This window comes from Dermacentor andersoni, chromosome 7, assembly GCF_023375885.2.
Source record: "Dermacentor andersoni chromosome 7, qqDerAnde1_hic_scaffold, whole genome shotgun sequence".
Lineage (NCBI taxonomy): Eukaryota > Metazoa > Arthropoda > Arachnida > Ixodida > Ixodidae > Dermacentor > Dermacentor andersoni.
In genome coordinates, this window is record NC_092820.1 from 162,124,919 (window position 1) to 162,142,676 (window position 17,758).

A 17,758-nucleotide genomic window follows, 5' to 3' on the forward strand; every position below is an offset into this window, starting at 1 on the left:
AAGAGCAGAACATAACCCACTAGCACATATTGAGTCACCAAGTTGGCGTCAGTGAGGTTCAATCAAGAGCGAAACACAACCAGTGGCACATATAGACTCACCAAGTTGGCGTCAATGAGGTACAATCAAGAGCGGAACATACCCACTCGCACACATCGGTTCACCATGTTGGCGTCAAGGAGGTTCAACCAAGAGCGGAACATTACCCACTAGCACACATCGGGTCACCAAGTTGGCGTCAATGAGGTTCAATCAAGAGCGAAACACAACCAGTGGCACATATCGAGTCACCAAGTTGGCGTCAAGGAGGTTCAATCAAGAGCGAAACACAACCAGTGGCACATATCGACTCACCAAGTTGGCGTCAGTGAGGTACAATCAAGAGCGGAACATAACCCACTAGCACACATAGAGTCACCAAGTTGTAGTCAATGAGGTCCAATCAAGAGCGAAACACAACCAGTGGCACATATCGAGTCACCAAGTTGGCGTCAATGAGGTTCAATCAAGAGCGGAACATAACCCACTAGCACACATCGGGTCACCAAGTTGGCGTCAATGAGGTTCAATCAAGAGCGAAACACAACCAGTGACCCATATCGAGTCATCAAGTTGGCGTCAATCAGGTTCAATCAAGAGCGGAACATAACCCACTAGCACACATCTGGTCACCAAGTTGGCGTCAAGGAGGTTCAATCAAGAGCGGAACATTACCCACTAGCACACATCTGGTCACCAAGTTGGCGTCAAGGAGGTTCAATCAAGAGCGGAACATGACCCACTAGCACACATCGAGTCACCAAGTTGTAGTCAATGAGGTTCAATCAAGAGCGAAACATAACCAGTGGCACATATCGAGTGACTCAGGTTAGTTACGGTTAAATAGTTAGACAGCCGCAAAGAAAACAGGTCTGAAGGTGCCAGGAATACTATTCGCATTAAAACCCGCAAATAATATACGTGTTACGCCGAATCGTACCTGGACACAATTTCATGCTCACTAGCTGTAACTCGAAGCCGGCTCCAGAACATTAATAAAACATCGTCGTTTCCCCACTTTCTTTTAGTTGACATAGCAAATAGTAGAAATGAACGCGTCAAGCAACGTTTATTTATTTATTTATTTATTTATTTATTTATTTATTTATTCGTTTGCTTGTTTGTTTGTTTGTTTGTTTGTTTGTTTGTTTTGGTGGAGCAAGGGCCACTTCTGGCCAAAGAGTGCCAAAATGCAGCGTGCAGAGCGACATTTTTAAGCAACACTGTATCGAAATGGCTTACGTTAGTCTCGCCTCAACGGAGGTTTCCCACAGCATTTGGTTCTCGCATTGTATTTGCCGAAAAGCGAGGTGATACCTGTTACCGAGCAATGAAACACGCGTGCGGTTTCTACACCGTTCCTCGAGCTATATACTTGAACATTTCATGGGTTACTTGCCTGGCGCACTTTCACGAAAAGCTCTTACGTGATGTAAGAGAAAATTCCGGCCAATTGAGCCTGGTGCTGGAGGCGGCAGGCCAGTTACAAAGCTTTGTGAATTCGGCGCCTGGTGATTCGCATCACAGTCTAAAAACTGAAATTCTAGGTAGTTCACTTACGGGGCGCCCCGGCTAAACATAGCCAAGGTTTAAAGTATGCCGAAACACTTGTTAATGGTATTTGTGTGGAGTAACTCACACGATTTCTTATCGCGCTTATGTGAAAATTATACAAAATAAATTAACCAACTTCGGAAGTAGTCATTGTAGGCCGCGTATAATTGTGAAAAAAAGAAAGTTGCACAGCATTCGAAGAAACCTGTAGTTAAGCAGCTTTGAACTTCTTACTTGTTGCGTAATAACTTGTTCTACGTCCTAAGGAAAGCCCTCGAAATACAAAAAAAGTACGGGACATGACTGTGAACCCGCCGCGTTTAAAGTGCTTTCAAGCGTACCACGCGTGAGCCAACAGCGCATTTAGCATCGTCTGCTGCCTGGTTTTCTCATCCCTATTCCGAACCACTGAGAGGGAAGCACATCACTGGCACAAATCGCAAAGACACCGCCACCGTCACCGCCCTGTCACTTTCTTTAAACCAGAGTTGCAGTTTGTTGCAAAAAAGTTGCAATTGCGGAACTTTAAAGAGAGAGAAACAAAGCAAAGGGACAAAAGTCACCCACAAAAAATGACCGGTTTGCTACCCTGCAATGGGGAAAATGGAAATGGGATTTAAATAGATGGGAAGGGAGAAAGACGAATGTAGAAGGCGAAATCGGCGCACAAAATTAAAGTGACACACGTCACTATCACAGTCAATCTCGCTGGTCAATCTCAAGGTCAATGTACTGTACTCGCGGACAACTTTCTTTGGCAGTGAAGGGAAAGCTACGGAGGCAAAGCGCGCACAAGTGAGAGCGCTTCTGAAAAGAGTCCCGTGTTTTCATCCACGTTACTTTAAGCTGGGGAAGAGAAAACATAAACACCTTATTTTAGCAACAGTTAAATAACATAAAACAAACCACTGAATGTAAAAGTTTACTTATTTTGCGGATTTTCCGTTTTGCGTCTGGGCAAACGCGAAACCGTCGCACGTGAAATCTGCATCGATTCAGCGTCTGTTCCGAGCGACGAAAATCACTGTCAAAGGCTGGCAGACTACTTGGCGCGGGAACACATGTGCAGAAGTGCGCGACATATTGTCGTCACTCACCACAGAAGGCCTTTTGGAAAGGTAAGTGGAACGCCACTGGCATTTCGCTGCAGAGTTTTGGGCCCTGTATTCTGAAACTGTTGCTAGTCAGATCTTGTAAGTGTATACAGTCGTCCAGACTTGTCTAGAACGCTGAATCGGCGCGCTGTCATGCAAAGAAATAAATATCTGTGAGTTACTGGTCGGTTTGAGAGACAATGTCAGTGACCAGCGTAAGCCACGAAGACGCCTGGCAAAATAACACTCAGCCCGGTACCTGGAACATAGCGGCTGTTTTGTTATAACTATTTCTTGCTCTGCAGTCCAGAGCTCAAGTGCTCTAGACAGATGCGTAGAAAACTGTACGTGCCTTGAGCACTGCCAGATTTCAACGCTACAATCGTGTATGTGTCGCAGAGTAATTGATGAAAACGGCAATTAGTCAAAGAACTGATAACAATAAACAAGTAACAATTTTAGTTAAAGAAGTTATAGAGCAATTCCTGATGTCCGCCGGTTAATTAAATTTCAGTCACTAAATCCTCATGAATTAATTTAACTTCTAGCTGCCAGCTTCGCTTAACCTCTGACACATCGGTGCTATAGTTCATTATGCCCCCATGCACCGTAGCGCGCACCGCAACTACAGCCTTATGATGGAATGCCGCTCTTGGATCGCATATCCTTGCGGCACATTTTGTAGGAGCATGACAAAGAGACGTTGGACGACGCATGGGCTGTATTTTCGTTTGCACTGTTTATATCATTTCGAAGGTCACAGGTTCGGTACCGGCTACGGTACCATGTGTTCCTCAGTCTTTCGGAACATTGTTTCATAGGTAACACGATGGACATTATCGGGAAGCTAGTGGAACGGCCCACGGCAACGAAATGAAGGTTCTCAGCTGCAAGAATGTTTCACGTCACGCATGCTTCGATTAAATTTATATCACAATTTTGCAATAAGACTTTTGTTTTTTCTCTCGTTTGTGAGAATCACTGATGTTGGAAGGTACTAAAATGTTAGTGTCTTAGACCTACGGAAATCTGGCTTTTCTGCATTAATTGTTATAGAAAGGAGAAGCAGACTTTAACATAAGAACAGAGGAATAACTTAACATATTTATTTATTTATTTATTTATTTATTTATTTATTATTTATCCAGACAGTACCTTACTTTCGACTAAGCTTCTCCCTATAAGGAAGATAATTTAGGCACAGACAAGAAATGGCTGCAAGCTAGGCTGATGTTTCTCTAAGAGTCAGATAAGAAAGCAATTAATGTCAAAAGTCGTCCAATGTGCATCAAAGTGCGAAAAATACAAAAAAGTGCAAATTAAAGACACGTTTTGTTAACCGGAAGAACATGAGGGAAGGACAGCCTAGCGCATCATAACATTATGAAGACGAGACTCAAATGAAATTGCAGACTTGCTCTGCTAAGTCAAAAAACACAGATACCAATGACGCACGAAGGCCCGTGCCCATACACTGAATCTTAATTTCTCCTATTGTACCGTGTATAAACCCATACTAGAAAGATAAGCGCAGAACTTTAGAACTGTTCTGACACAGGTTTGACATATAAGTGGCATCACGTTCCTGCAGAATGTGTGTGTGTTTTTTTTTTAACTATCACAGCGTTTAATCAAGCGCAACGTGAGTCGAAGCTATTCCCGTTGTTGTTGTGACCTCGAGTCACGGCTTACACCTCAATGTACCTACTGATGGAGCTGCATTTCCGTTACTGTGGAAACCACTTTTCATTTCATAGGCTCTACACCCTCAAGGAAACGCCAACTCAGGCTGCCGTTCAGACTATGCTCGTCACTCGTACTTAAATGTACCGACAGCCCCAAACCTATTCCCTCTTTTCTTTCTTTTTCTAAGTGCAACGGAAAGCTTACCGTTCAGACCGTCAGAGTGTCAAATCTTGCCGAGGTAACGCGAAAAACGTGGTGGAATATTTTTTTTATTAGAATTTTTCCATCTGCAGTCGCGATCGCGTTTGTGACGTCGTACGCTGGAAACATGCTGGAAACAGCGATAGGTGAGAGTGATCGCGTTTTTTAAGCAGGCACTTATGGGAAGCAGGCAAGTGCGGCCCAAGCTGTAAGAAATAAAATTGTTTATCAAGTCAATGCTCACGCGACGGCGTTCTGGACTTCACAGGGAGACCGCAGAACTCGAGGTAATCGCTCGCAAATGCGGAGGCATACGAAAAGCGCTCGTGTGCGCTTCCATGCAACGAGGGTCGCCACGCCTGCCCCAGCTCGCCGCAGTCCGTTCCACTCGTTGTCGTGGAACTTTCTTTCTTTAGGTCGTAATACGCATAGAACAAAGCGCAAACGCCTATATAATATAAAGACTGTGATTTTAAACAGTACACATGGTGCACTTAATAAAAGTCGGTTTGCGTACCGTAACCGTCAGCATCCAGCTCTAGTACCACTATTTCACCGCAAAGTGGCGCGAAATACCGTGCCAATTTAAAAATTACAATTCCTACTTAAACCTCCAGCATCACGCTCAGCTCTCTATATCGCTCTAAATCGCGGTCTTTTCATTTCCATCAAAATCTCATGACACGCTCCGAGCCACCGTCGGTCTCTTTAGGTCGCGTGTTCACAGAGTAGTTCGCACAAAATAACGGTTGGCAAAAACAGACACTTCCCAGTCATTGTAATGATGGCGGACACAGCTCTTACGAACGAAAACATTTCTGAATCCTACTTAGATCTTGCAGGTCTTTACACCAAAGGGCTCGTGAAATCAATCGTGATTTCGAACATATTGATGGCGAAGGTGACCTGCCAAAGAGCAACCAGCGCTTACGAACCAAAAAAAACAAAACAAAATGTGGATTCGCTTCCTGGGCTCATACTTTCAAAGACGTTCTGAATGCTATATGACGGTGAGGAAGAACAAGAACCGGCTAATCGACACAGCGAACACACTACTACAAGAGGGGGCTATATATAGCCAACCGTAAAATGCGCTCAGGAAAAAAAGAAAGAAAGAAAACTTTGTGAATTCAGCGTCGCATACTTGCCCCAGGCTCCATCAATGACAATCCGTATATGCATAAATACAAGGCGTTGCCGTCGCTTTTAATGGTAGCAAACATGTACAAGGCGAGGATACGCCACTGTTGTGGCCGAGTGTTCTGTAGCGCTGGTTCCGAAAATTGTTCAAATTTATACGGCATAAAGTAAGAATTTATTCGCGCTATAATCATTTAATGCGCACGCGCACGCAGGCTTGGGTGCATGTATGCATGGAAATGAAAGTGGTGGACGCGCTCCAGTGATTCTCATATATAGACTTCTGAAAAAGCCCACTGCCGTCAAAGGAGCTGCACGCGCATTCGCGCGTGCATTTAGGTAACCGAGAGGACAAGGATGAAAATAAATAACAAGTTGGCGTCAGTAAGAAGTACTACGCGTACCACTTGCTTAGATCACACTCGTCGAATTCTGACCCTGACGGCAGTGCCGCTAAACGCTAGTTTGCAAGCTTCATTTGTTAAGTGAATAAGACGTAAAACTGCACGAACAAATAAATGTAAAAAAGTGCTAACTGAAAATCTTTGTTGCGCTGAAGTGCTTGCCCAAGTCGTATATAGTTCCACAGATTACGCCGCATCCTCGCTATGACCCGAACTAAATGTCGCAGCGTGATTCTGCGATTCTTCTAATTCCTATAGACGCCTGGACGTTCAAGAATTTTTTTTCACCCATAAAGTCGTCGATCGCGGCACAAACTGCGGCGCGCCCGCTGGACTAATCGTATCCGGGGCAATTAAGGTTAAGTCGTGCGCGCATAACCACGGACGTAATTCAGGGTCAAGTTGAACGACCTAGACGAAGTAAATGCAGAAAACCCGAACGAGAAGAAAATAAGCGGCGGCCAGCGCATCTCCATGCAGGAGCGTCGAAATCGATGAATTGAGGGCAGGCACGGAGAACTGAGTCAGAGAAGGAGCGGGAGCACGACGACGACGACGGAGCGGCGGCTGTTGAGAAAACTTCGTTACCTCGTTGCCATGGAAACGGTTCCCTGCCTCTACCGTGTACGCACGCACTTTTTGCAAGGGCGACGCGGGCCACAGAAGCATGGCCCGTCAGCTCCGCATCCCGACGGTCGCTGGTTGTCGTCAACGTGGCAGAAGACGACGCTATGAAAGATAAAGAAAAAAAAAACATCATAATAATAATTAAAGAGAGACAGAGAGAGAGATTGCGGGGTGAAGACAAAATCGACGGTGCGTAGAGAAAAGATGAGGATGAAGACGAAGGAATAAAAACGACAAGGATTCGGGGAAGATGGGAGAAAGAGGCACCTTCGTGGAAACACAGAGGAGATCGAGGCAGCACGCGTACGTCTCTCTCAGCTCTGGCGTTTGCTGGTGGAGACAGCGACAGAAAATAAAAGGGAGGGAAAAAAAGAGCGAGGTAGAAAGATGGCGGGTTGAACGAGCGTCATTTTTCTGCATCTGTTCTTTTGTTCTTCTCTTGGTTCCTGTTGTTTCAGAAGCAACAAAACTTTTACGGCGCTCTTTGACCGTGTAGCTCGCGCGGTACAGGAACAAGCTACAGCCGCGCCACTCACAGTGTCCTTTAAGAGGCTGCGACGGCTTGTCGCGACTAAGACTTTTTTTCTCCTCTCAACTACTTTCTTTCTTTCTTTTCTTCTTTCTTTCTTTCTTGCTTTCTCTGTCCTGTTCGTATTCGGTCTCGCTCGCACTCTTCGCACAGGGCTCTTCTCTTGCGCGTTTCCAGACCAGCTGCTGTTGCTGCCATGTAGGGAAACGTTCTGCAAAATCGCGGACTCAGCCGAGACTGCCCCCCCCCCCCCCCCCGTCGCCCCCCGACGTCTCTCAGGAGGCAGCAAGGCCGCGCACCAGCGAGATCAAAGGAGAAAGCTCGCGTGCAGACACCGCGGGCTCGCTCTGAGGAAGGGAGCACGTACTCGAAAAGGGGACGGAACAGAGGGAGCTTCCTCGGCGGCGCGTTAACCGGCCCGCTCCCCTCGTTCGGCTTTGTCCGCGCTAATCCAATTTTCAGCGGCAACGTGTGTCTCGCTGTTCCTTTTGAGCTGGCCGAGCTTCCTCTCCATTGCGCAGACTCGGTGCGTGCTAGTTCTCGACTTTGACTTCTTTGCAACTATATGCGCGGCGGTGAATCGGCAGCAATGTATGCCGAATCTGGCCCGCCGTAGCACAGGACGTTTCCTCTGCCAGCATTCCTGAAAGATTCGTGTAACGTCCGCACTCTCGTAAACGTGGCGTACGAGCCTTGGTCAAAGCATGAAATGGCTTTTTGCTATAGCGCCCCCATTCATCACTCTCGTACTTTCTTGCTGCTGAAGTGACCTGACCTATTTTAATTTTTTTTCAATATGCAGCTCTAAAAGTCGATCTGGATGAAAATAATGCACGGATATACAGGCGAAGCATTTCTACGCGTTGAATTTCTACAAAAATGTTAGTTAAGCTGCTTTTCTTTCTTCCCTAGTAAATGGCATCACCGCCTGGTCATGCATAGGCTCAGGCTGCTGGACTGGCTGATCGGTGAGATATGTTGCCACAAAGCAACATCTTGATTATGAGTTACTCCATATAGTGGAGGGCTCAGGATTCTTCTTTAATATACGCACAAAACCTGTAGAGTTCCTTTTTTTTTTTTTTTTTAACGCACTCAGCATCATCAGAATTCTACCTCCGTGGCGGGGAGTCGAATATGCGATCTTGTGCCCAGCAGAGCAGTAGAATGCCTCAGCCACCGCGATTGAAAAAAAGAAAGAAAAAAATCAGAACGTACATTTCCACGGCTATGGTTATGGCTCGGCCCGACTGCACTAAGTACGTTAATTTCTTATGTTAAAAATAGGCTTTTCTTACTTCCAAAGGTTGATGGTGTAACATTTTATACAGCTAAAATCCAAGAATGGTTACCATTAGTTTTTTGTTTAACATTTGGGGTTCGGCTTTATTGGGAGAGTTCGCGGTAGGTAAACATCGCATATAAGAAACAAAAACACGCGTTCCGACAGATTTATTGTGCGCACTGTATAGCAACAAAGAGAAAACGCGTTAGGCATTCGAAGACGAAAAGTCTGACATTGCAAGTATGCTTGAAGTATACAGTCAAACCTCGTTATTACAAAACGGTATAATAATAAATAATGCATATAAAGAAGTCAGTTAGGTCCCCCTTGAATATAGTGCAGTAATTCTGGCTCACCCTTTCACTTCGTTACAACGAAGTTGTACTGCAGTATACTTGCCAGAACAGCTGCAATGTCTAGCCACTGAGCTAAGTGGCAATGACATTTGTGGGGTTCTCCTCCCGTGCTCTTGGGACAAAGGAACGACAACACAGTAGAGCAAACAATCGCAAGGGCATTTATTGCACCTTTCATAGATCAATGCCTGCTAGCCGAGTTGCTATCCCCAAAACATGCCGATGGGCGCGCGACAAATCTAGAAGTCAGACTCACCGCGACCGGATGGCGAGCGAATATGTTCGCCCCATGCTGGATCCCAACGCCTAGTCGTTCGCGCGTCCGGTCACGCGAACGGTGGCGCGCTCGAAGGCCGCCACGCGAGACGGTCTCGCAGAAGCATGGATCGGCGCACGCGCGGCACGGCACGTCCGTACTGCTTGCTGGCCCGAACCAAAGAGGAAGCGCCTTCTCTTTCGGCGCCCCAGTAACCCCGCCTGTCGGCGGCGTTAGCAGCGCAACACTCGCGCCATCTCTCGTATTGCGCCTCAACCACTCCGACCGCCGCGGGCGCCAGGCCACGCGAGCCATGCGGGAAAACCAACATATCAGGGGACGCGTGAGAGTCGCGCATCCCCACACACTCTGCCTCTGAGCACGAGGTTATGGGTTCGACTCCCAGCCGCAGCGGCTGCCTGCTGCAGCAGCTGCGATGGGGCCGGAATGGACAAAAAGATAACTCGTATATAGTAAGATATAGGTGCACGTTAATGCGTCCCAGATGGACAATATCAATCTAGAAGTTTCCACGACGGCGGCATTACCCAACACGTGCAGTTTCGGGGTGTTGAGCTTTACGATTTTATTATGAGTTTGACATTACAAAAGCCACGCGCCCGCAAAATAGCTACAGCTATCAAAGGACCCGCAACCACCTCGCTGAAATGCAGGCTCTTTAAACATTGGGACACTATAGTGTCGCAATGCTTAGAGCCTGCGTTTCAACACTGGACGACAAGACACGAAGCGACAGGTTGAACGCCGCCGCTATTTTCGACCAGCTACCTCAGCTAACCAAGGAGAAACCGGCCAATCGCAGACACCGGCACCACCCCCCTCATCCGTTTGTCTACTTTCACGAAGGGGGCTTTTGCGACCATCTGTGACTATTAATGCAATTTCTGTAAGACCACACACGTCAGCGAACTCACCGCAATTTCCTTCTTTCCTTCCCTCCTCTGTCTCCCTGTTATCTTTGTTTTCCCCCTTTCCCATTTCCCCGGTGTAGGGTAGCCAACCGGACGTTATTCTGGTTAACGTCCCTGCCTTCTACTTATCTCTTTCCCTCCTCCTCCCTTCACAGCGCCACCTCGGCCCCACGAAAAGCCTCTCCATTCTTGCGCACTCCTCGCATCTTGTCCGCCAGTTAGACAAGAAGGACCTGCCAAGGCCGGCATTGCTATTTTCTCACAAAGCAAACAAAAATGACCCCCTATAAACGAGGAGAGCGTCTGATTGAGCTGTTCGAAACAACGCTGACGGTCGCCGTCCGATGCTTCGGCAGGTGCGCATGAAGTTGACGTCAGGATATTCGAATAAAAACAGATTAGAATAGTTTTGCGTTACAGGGTCCATGAAACTTTCGCCATTTCAACACTGGAACCTAGATTTTCTAAGTTAAGCCTTTGAAATATGCTTCGCTCCCGTTTCATTTTTCTTACTAGAGAAATTAGCTTAAAATTATTGTCATGAGTGCTCTCAGCATTATCGAAAAGAGGCACCTTCGCTAATTCTTTTTTCTCGGGTTTGTCACGAGACTACTTGAAGGCATTTTGCCACATACCTATATAGTGATCTTCGACTCTGGCCAGCCTTGACACAGCACGAGCTGCAGCTATTCTTTCTTTGCGTTCAAGAAAAAATTAATTAAACTAAATAAATTCAAGGGTCTTGCGTGCCAAAAACATGGCCTGATGACGAGGCACGCAGTGGGGGGACTCCGGAATAAATTTGGCCACCTGCGATTTTTTAACGGGCATCCAATGCACGGTTCGCTAGCTTCTTCTTTATTATAATTTTTTTTTCATTCCGTCAACATGAGAACGAAGCCGTGGCGATTGGGGTCGAACGCGCGACCTCGCGCTCAGCAGCGTAACGCCAAATAGCTGCTGAGCTACACCGCGGTGGGTTGGTCGAAGAGAATTAAGAATGATTCCGTCGTCTCGTCTTTCCAGCGCTGTATAGTTTCGCGATGATGCAATACCAACTGTGCCAGCTGTTTATCTTATGGCAAACATTAAACACTACCTGCGATTAACGACGAGTGACTGCCTGTTTCTAGAGCCGGAAACCGGATGTGTATAGTGTGTGCGACGTGTTCCAAAGATGGGAGCATCGCCAGGCGTGAGCGCGGCCACTTAACACCGCGCGTTGAGCTCACCGTTCTTGTGCCCGAAATGGGCGCCATGGGACGTCCGCTCTAACCAGCTTTAACCGCACGGTGAAAATGTCAGCCGTTACTGCAGGGCGCAGTCCTCGCGATGCATGAAATGAACGCACACGGAAAAAAAAAAAAAAACGTCGGATACAGGTGCCACGTGCTTTACTGATCACATCTTGACGCCACCGCTATAGCTTCCGATTCCAACGTATGTCCTAATCAGCCACTCATTATGTTTTTGAAACGACCCTGTTCGCTGAAGTAAACGTATGAAACGATTGAACTCGTAACGGAACTCTTTACAGATAGCGCCCCGTACAATTATTCCACTCCAGTTCCATTGCAAGCTACTTATCTTTAAATTTTCGCCGTCGTTTTGAGCACAACCTCGCTTACGCTAACACTAACCCAATGGCAGGTCGTTGCAATAGACGCTAAGGTTGAAGCAATCAATCAATTTCTACGGAAATTTACGAGATGGGAAAGGTTTTGTGAAACTGAAAGTTGGCAACCTGTAGGAAGAAGCAGGAAGCTACAAAGAGAACCGATATATAGGTTCCTTAATGAGAGAGCTCCGCAGGCATAAAAAAAAAGGAAGTCGTAAGAAAGAAGTATATATCAAATGTATGTAACTGCATTACCGCCATGCAGCTTGTACTCAGCCTGCATGTGAAATCCACGACAAAGTCTGTCTTACATAGTGTCTTGTGATGTTCGTGATGCTGTCGGTGAATCAGAATGTTTCAAGAGCTGCTTCAGTTCTGTTTTCCCTCCGGCTGTGACATCTGACGCTCATGAGCTGGCAATGCAGTAAGGGGTTAGTAATAGAGATGACATTGTAATTAGTGCAGAAGGCATCCAGCTTTTGCTCGTCGCCATGTCGCCACATTCATCGTTGAAGCCGGCTTATAGTGTAGTTATTGTGACCTCGTCATCGCTGTTGTGCCATTAACTCATCTTCAAAGTGTCTGTGTCTGTTTTCATATGCCATGTCTGAGTTAAAGCGCGACAAACGCACGAAGAAAAGAAGGAAAGTTCGTTCTTACCCTGGCTGGCCGCGTTTGGTTCATCGGTCAGTTACAAAAACGCCCTCGTGTTTAAGCAAGAGTCACCCCCCCCCCCCGCCCCCCCTCGAATCGCAATGCTCACGTGCAACATTTTACGAAGCACGACAAAGATAGAGAGGGAGAGACAGAGAGAGAGAGAAGGAAAGGCTGAATTTATTCGCAACCTCATCTTATTACCAGGAATTAAAGTGTGTACATTGCCGTTATGACACTACAGGAAGAGGCTGTATCCCTTTGACACTTAGGCGATGGAGATGCTGGCTCTCCCCCGCTCCGTAAGTATTTCGGTTAAGCTGGGTTCACACGAAGGGTAGTTAGACAGTATAGGGGGGGGGGGGGGGGGGACAAGTGTGACGTGCATGGCTGAGCTGCAACTAATCATGGCGCGAACAATTTGTCAGTGGCTTCCACGAATGATTCGCGATTAGGCGGCACTGAGCTACGGCACGCTCGCCCGCAGACTGAACTGGCAATCCGTCCCGTCATGCGAATTCAACTTTATACTGTCCTAGCTGTGGATGCGTCGCGTATCCCCGGTGTGCATAGATACGTCAACGGAAAGGCCTCGCATCCAAAATCCTCGACGCGTCCCTCTTGCCTCGCAGTGTGGTGGTCCCCGCATCCGGCACCGGCACCGTGGCGTCCTCCGCGCCGCGCGGAGCTCCACCCCCGCACCGTCCGCGGTCGATCACCGGCGGCCGCCCCGCGCATCCCGGCCGGATCGAGGCATCAGCCCCGCTCTGCGGATGCAGTCTCCATGGCGACGGCCAATGGGAGCGCGCCGGAGCCCGGTGGGCGTGTTCCCCCTGTCGTCGGGCCCGTCGGCTGTGGGGCGCGCTTTTATAAGACTCGCGCGGGCGCATTGGGCGCGATAACTTCGTTAGTCATTGCTCGTTAGTCAGGGCCCCAAGGCTGGCCGCAGCGCTGGACGGCCGGTTCCAGCTGTGGAGCAGCGCCATGGCGGCGGCTGCCGCCGCCGTGGCCGCCGAGGACCCGCGGCTTCAGGCGCCGGTCGGCGACGATCGGCTCGGCGCCGGAGTCGCGGCGCACGTCGCGGCCGCCGGCCAGCAGGATTGCGGCGGCGGCGACAAGCGGAAGGTCGAGCTGGCGTCGCCGCTGTACGCGCTGCAGGACACCAGGCACCGCGACGGACAGCTCCAAGGACAGGGTGAGTTGCTGCTGCTGCTGCTCGCCGAGCGCGCGCGCGCGCCGTGGCGATCGATGGCCGTAGAGGCCTAATGTCATTAGGGACCCCCCATCAATGCCTTAACGAGCTCTGCCCGCGGAGGCGGGGTTCCGAGCGCGCGCCGCCTTCTCGGACACCGAATACGGCGTCGACGACGGCGACGAGAAACCGACGAAAAGAGAAATTTTGCGGCCGTTAAGTGAAAGAAAGAAAGAATGAAAAAAGGAAAAACGTGACGATAAAGAAAGAGCGAAGCTTGTACGGACAAGGAGAACGTCGATATGCAATCGCCGTCGCCGCTCGTCGGAATCGCCGCGCGCGAGCGCCTCGACGATACGGAGCTCGGGCGAAGTGCGGGACGAGGAGGGTTTATCCGAAGCCTGACCCGAGCCTAAGGAGCGCGAACAGTGCCTCAATCCTTCGATCCCGGCCCTCACACGATGGATAGACTGAACCTCTCAACCAACGAGGACGTAGCTCCTAAAGAGTTAGAGAGATACGACGATCTGAAGGCCCTTCGCAGTTCTAGCTAACAGGAGGCGCAGGACTATTGGTGAAACCGAAAACTTTGTCCGCTTTAGCCTTCCTTGCCTTAATCCTTACAGAAACGTAGTAACTATGCTTGAAGATAAGCAACAAGACATCCCTTCCATTCAAGTTTAGTGGTGGTTAGCCTCTGAGACCGTGTACTGCATTACTTGGTAATACTCCCTGAAGCTTAGGTACGAAGCTTTCGATGTATAAGTTCGACAGCCATATCGAGTTTATCCCGTGTCATTGCAACGTTTTATAGAAAGATGGACACCTAAGGACACCTAAGGGCTTCTAATACGGTCTGCCTGATCCCGACCTCCAAAGAACAAGCTAATATGCTTGAGTAGAACAGAGTGATCCTCACGTGGCCCTGCTTATATATTATCGTTGCATAGCTTCTTCCATCACATGCAGTGCCTAGTATAATAGTATCTCACGGATATAACAGAAAAAGAAAGTGTAAACGGAAAATCGTAACCTATATTTTTATAGACGCAACGGAAATGCCATGATGATCGTCGATACACAAAATATAGTAATAATAAGATCAGAAAACAACACTCGGCTACAACAAACGAATGTCTAAGAAGAGTACGAGCCATGGCCACGGCTAACAAGCCGATAGCGCTGTGTAAAATTGCTCCTGAACCACTTCAGCGATCAAATTTGAGAAACGCCAATCTACACGGACAAATTGTACGCATCTCAATCAACTCTTAAAGGGAAAGTTACGTTCATACTGCATTCTCTACGGTGAATCTGCGCTCAGCCGTCGTGATGAACAATTCACGGGTTGATATTTGACAAAAAACATGCTGACGTCAATCGCTACAGCACTTCAGACCGTTCCGACCATAAGGTGATGTTAGTCTGTATAGGGCCGTGCGAAGATTAATTTTGGATACCGAATCGAGTAACGCCGGAAGCGAATCGAATCAAATATCGAATACTTTTCGAACATCTTTCGAATATTGAGCAGCCGTTTTAACAATAATTGCAGAGCGATGTTTACATTCTAGTATTTATAACGTTCTTAAGCTTCTTCCATTATATTGCACATTATGAAGGGTTGCTCTTTAACAGTACAAATGGTACCCGCTGGAATTAGATGTCACCTGCTTTTGCTCCAATGTCATGTTTGATTGCGCAAACTATCTATGTTTCGAAAACTACATCCGTGTTTACGAACAAGACGTTCGATACGTTATTTGAAGGTGTCGAGCACTCGTACACCCCTATCGGCCCAACAGCGCTGAGATTGGCCCATGAAGTCCATTACAGTCATGAGAGCACCCACGTGCATGTTGCCATCTCTTGGCGCGCAAGGATTCGGATGCGAATGCACCTGCGTAAGTTTTTTTTTTTTTTTTCGTATCAAATACGTACTTTTCAAGCCGAAATAGATCAAGCGATATTGTTCCATGATGCCTAGCAAACAATGCAGGTAGACGTTTTCTTTAACCGCATAAATATATAGTTCAAGTATGCTATAGTTCAAGTATATAGTATGCTATATAGTTCAAGTTTTCTTTATTACGTCCGAAATATTCTTAGCCCCAGATGATCACGAATGTCGTGCATCCTGCAACAATACCTAACATAAATTTCATCGCGCGACTTAATTCGCTTACTTCACAGCACTAACTGATAAGCCGCGAGACAAGAAAGGTAATATTAATAAGACAACAGGGAACATGGGTTTCACCACATATTTTCAAAAGTTTACGGGAGAATCATTTCAGCCTTTCTCTTTTCATCTCGCTTTACGCATTCTTCATGATTTTTTGGAGCCATCGGTGTGCAAATCAGCAACAAACTTTGTGCCACTGAGGTGCGCTATATTTCCGTACACTTCGGCTCGCTCGCAGCATTCGGAAGCGCAAGATCGCGTGCAGTGTCTCGTTGCCCGCTATCCTCGGCAACGTTCGCAGACTCTGTTGTTCCACGATACTTGTGGTACCTTTGAGCAACGTCATAAAAAGCGCACATTAACCCCAATTAACAGGATCACAAGGAATAAATGCGAGTGTCAGCCCTCTTTTCAAAGTGGCAAGGCGCATCGCTATGCACACAGTTCCTCGTCCTTCCTGATCGGCTCGTGCAGTTGTCCGTGAAGCTGCGTCTTCGTCAAGACTTCTCAGTAGTCTCTTCCCCTGTTTATACGTGTCGCTGTTGGAACTAGCGCAGGATGTAGCGACTTGTCCATCAGCTTCCGGCCCAGATGGCATCGCTGCCATGTAATCAAACTTTCGCGTTATGTCCCTGCCCTGGTAGATTTCGATTATCGCTAACTCGTCACTCGCGTAAACTGGCGCAAATAAAATAGCTTGTATAACTGAAGGACCGTGATTTCGGGCATGCGTTTCGAAATATTAGGTTCAGCCTTTCACTAACAAATGCTGCTAAAATGACTGAAATAACCGCTCACTGTCGTCTAAACGTATAAGCTTTTTTTTAAAGTGTTTCTTTATTACAAGCATACTTCTTTCAGTGAGAAGTGCTTCACTCGGTGCGCCTATACGTAGATTTATGGAAAGACGCGTTCGGGTGAATTAACTAAGGCGTGGATCACTTTGGATATTGTAGAAAAACCTGTCACAGCGTCCATTACTCGCTCCCGATTTCTACGTTGTTCAGTTGCGGCGTTTCTGGACGATCCTGCATGGCTATTTTACTGCATGGACACAGAAGATATTTACAGGCAGATAACTCTTTTATATTTTGAGAGCGGCAGCCCATATATCATCACCAGCAGACAACTGTCACGATCGGTTTATTCTTTGATTTTGTTCAATATTGCACCGTATTTTTTATTTTTTTGACTTCGTCCTCGTCAGCAACCGCTTGCAATATGTGCACGGGCTTGATACATTTTATTTTTTCTTTTGTCTCAGCAGCGGTCTTCCAATCTCTTACGGCTATCTAAGCCTTTATTTCTCCATCCCAAAAGGGTTTGCTTCTCTCTCAACGTCAACAAGTGATCTCACCTGATTTCTTATCCCGCAATTAAATTCAGAGATTGTCTTTGTTTTTTATAGAAGCGAAAGGCGATTCCTTATGTAGTATCGTGTGAGAATTTTAAACGACAGTGCGTTTAAACGGCGCCTCTGCATAGATATTGTTATACTCACAAAGGTAAACCCGTCTCGGGAAGGCTGCGCAGTGCGAGTTGCAATGAGGTGCCGTGCGCTCAGAAGCACTCCTTCAATCATTAATAAATATTGTGGTCAACACGGGGTTAGAAGCTGGCTGCCTCCCTTTTCAGAGGTGCATCGCTGGAGAAGCTCCGCCCTGTATATACAGCTTACCGAAGAACAAGCGCCTCGTCACAGTCTCAGTCTTCCGCGATTCGTGGTCATCGTGCTTTTCTTAACTTCAAACTCGGGTCATTCCGCTGCGCTGACAGCTCCACGGTTCGGTATTGTACCTCGAGCAATGTGAAGCCCGTTTAATCTCATTGAGAAACCGTTTTTTCTTCTTTTTTTTAAATTTCTAGACCGGGTTTATTACTGCGAATCGTTCTTCTCCGAGTCCAGCCACGTTTATATTTTGGCGGTGAGGCTGACTTTCGTGAGCCGATGGCAGTGACAGCGCAGTCTAAAATTGTGCGCCACTGAGTGTTCGTTTGCTTTTAAT

At 47.4% G+C, this 17,758-nt stretch overlaps 1 protein-coding gene across 1 annotated transcript in view; it reads left to right on the forward strand.

The window, feature by feature from the left end:
• The window catches only part of LOC126533144 (uncharacterized), a 45,761-nt gene that overhangs the window by 8,991 nt on the left and 19,012 nt on the right, over positions 1–17,758 (forward strand). Inside the window, exon 2 of the mRNA XM_050180417.2 lies at positions 13,008–13,570. Within this exon, the coding sequence (XP_050036374.1) occupies positions 13,360–13,570 (211 nt within the window). The 5' untranslated portion in view covers positions 13,008–13,359. The remainder of the gene's footprint in view (positions 1–13,007; positions 13,571–17,758) is intronic.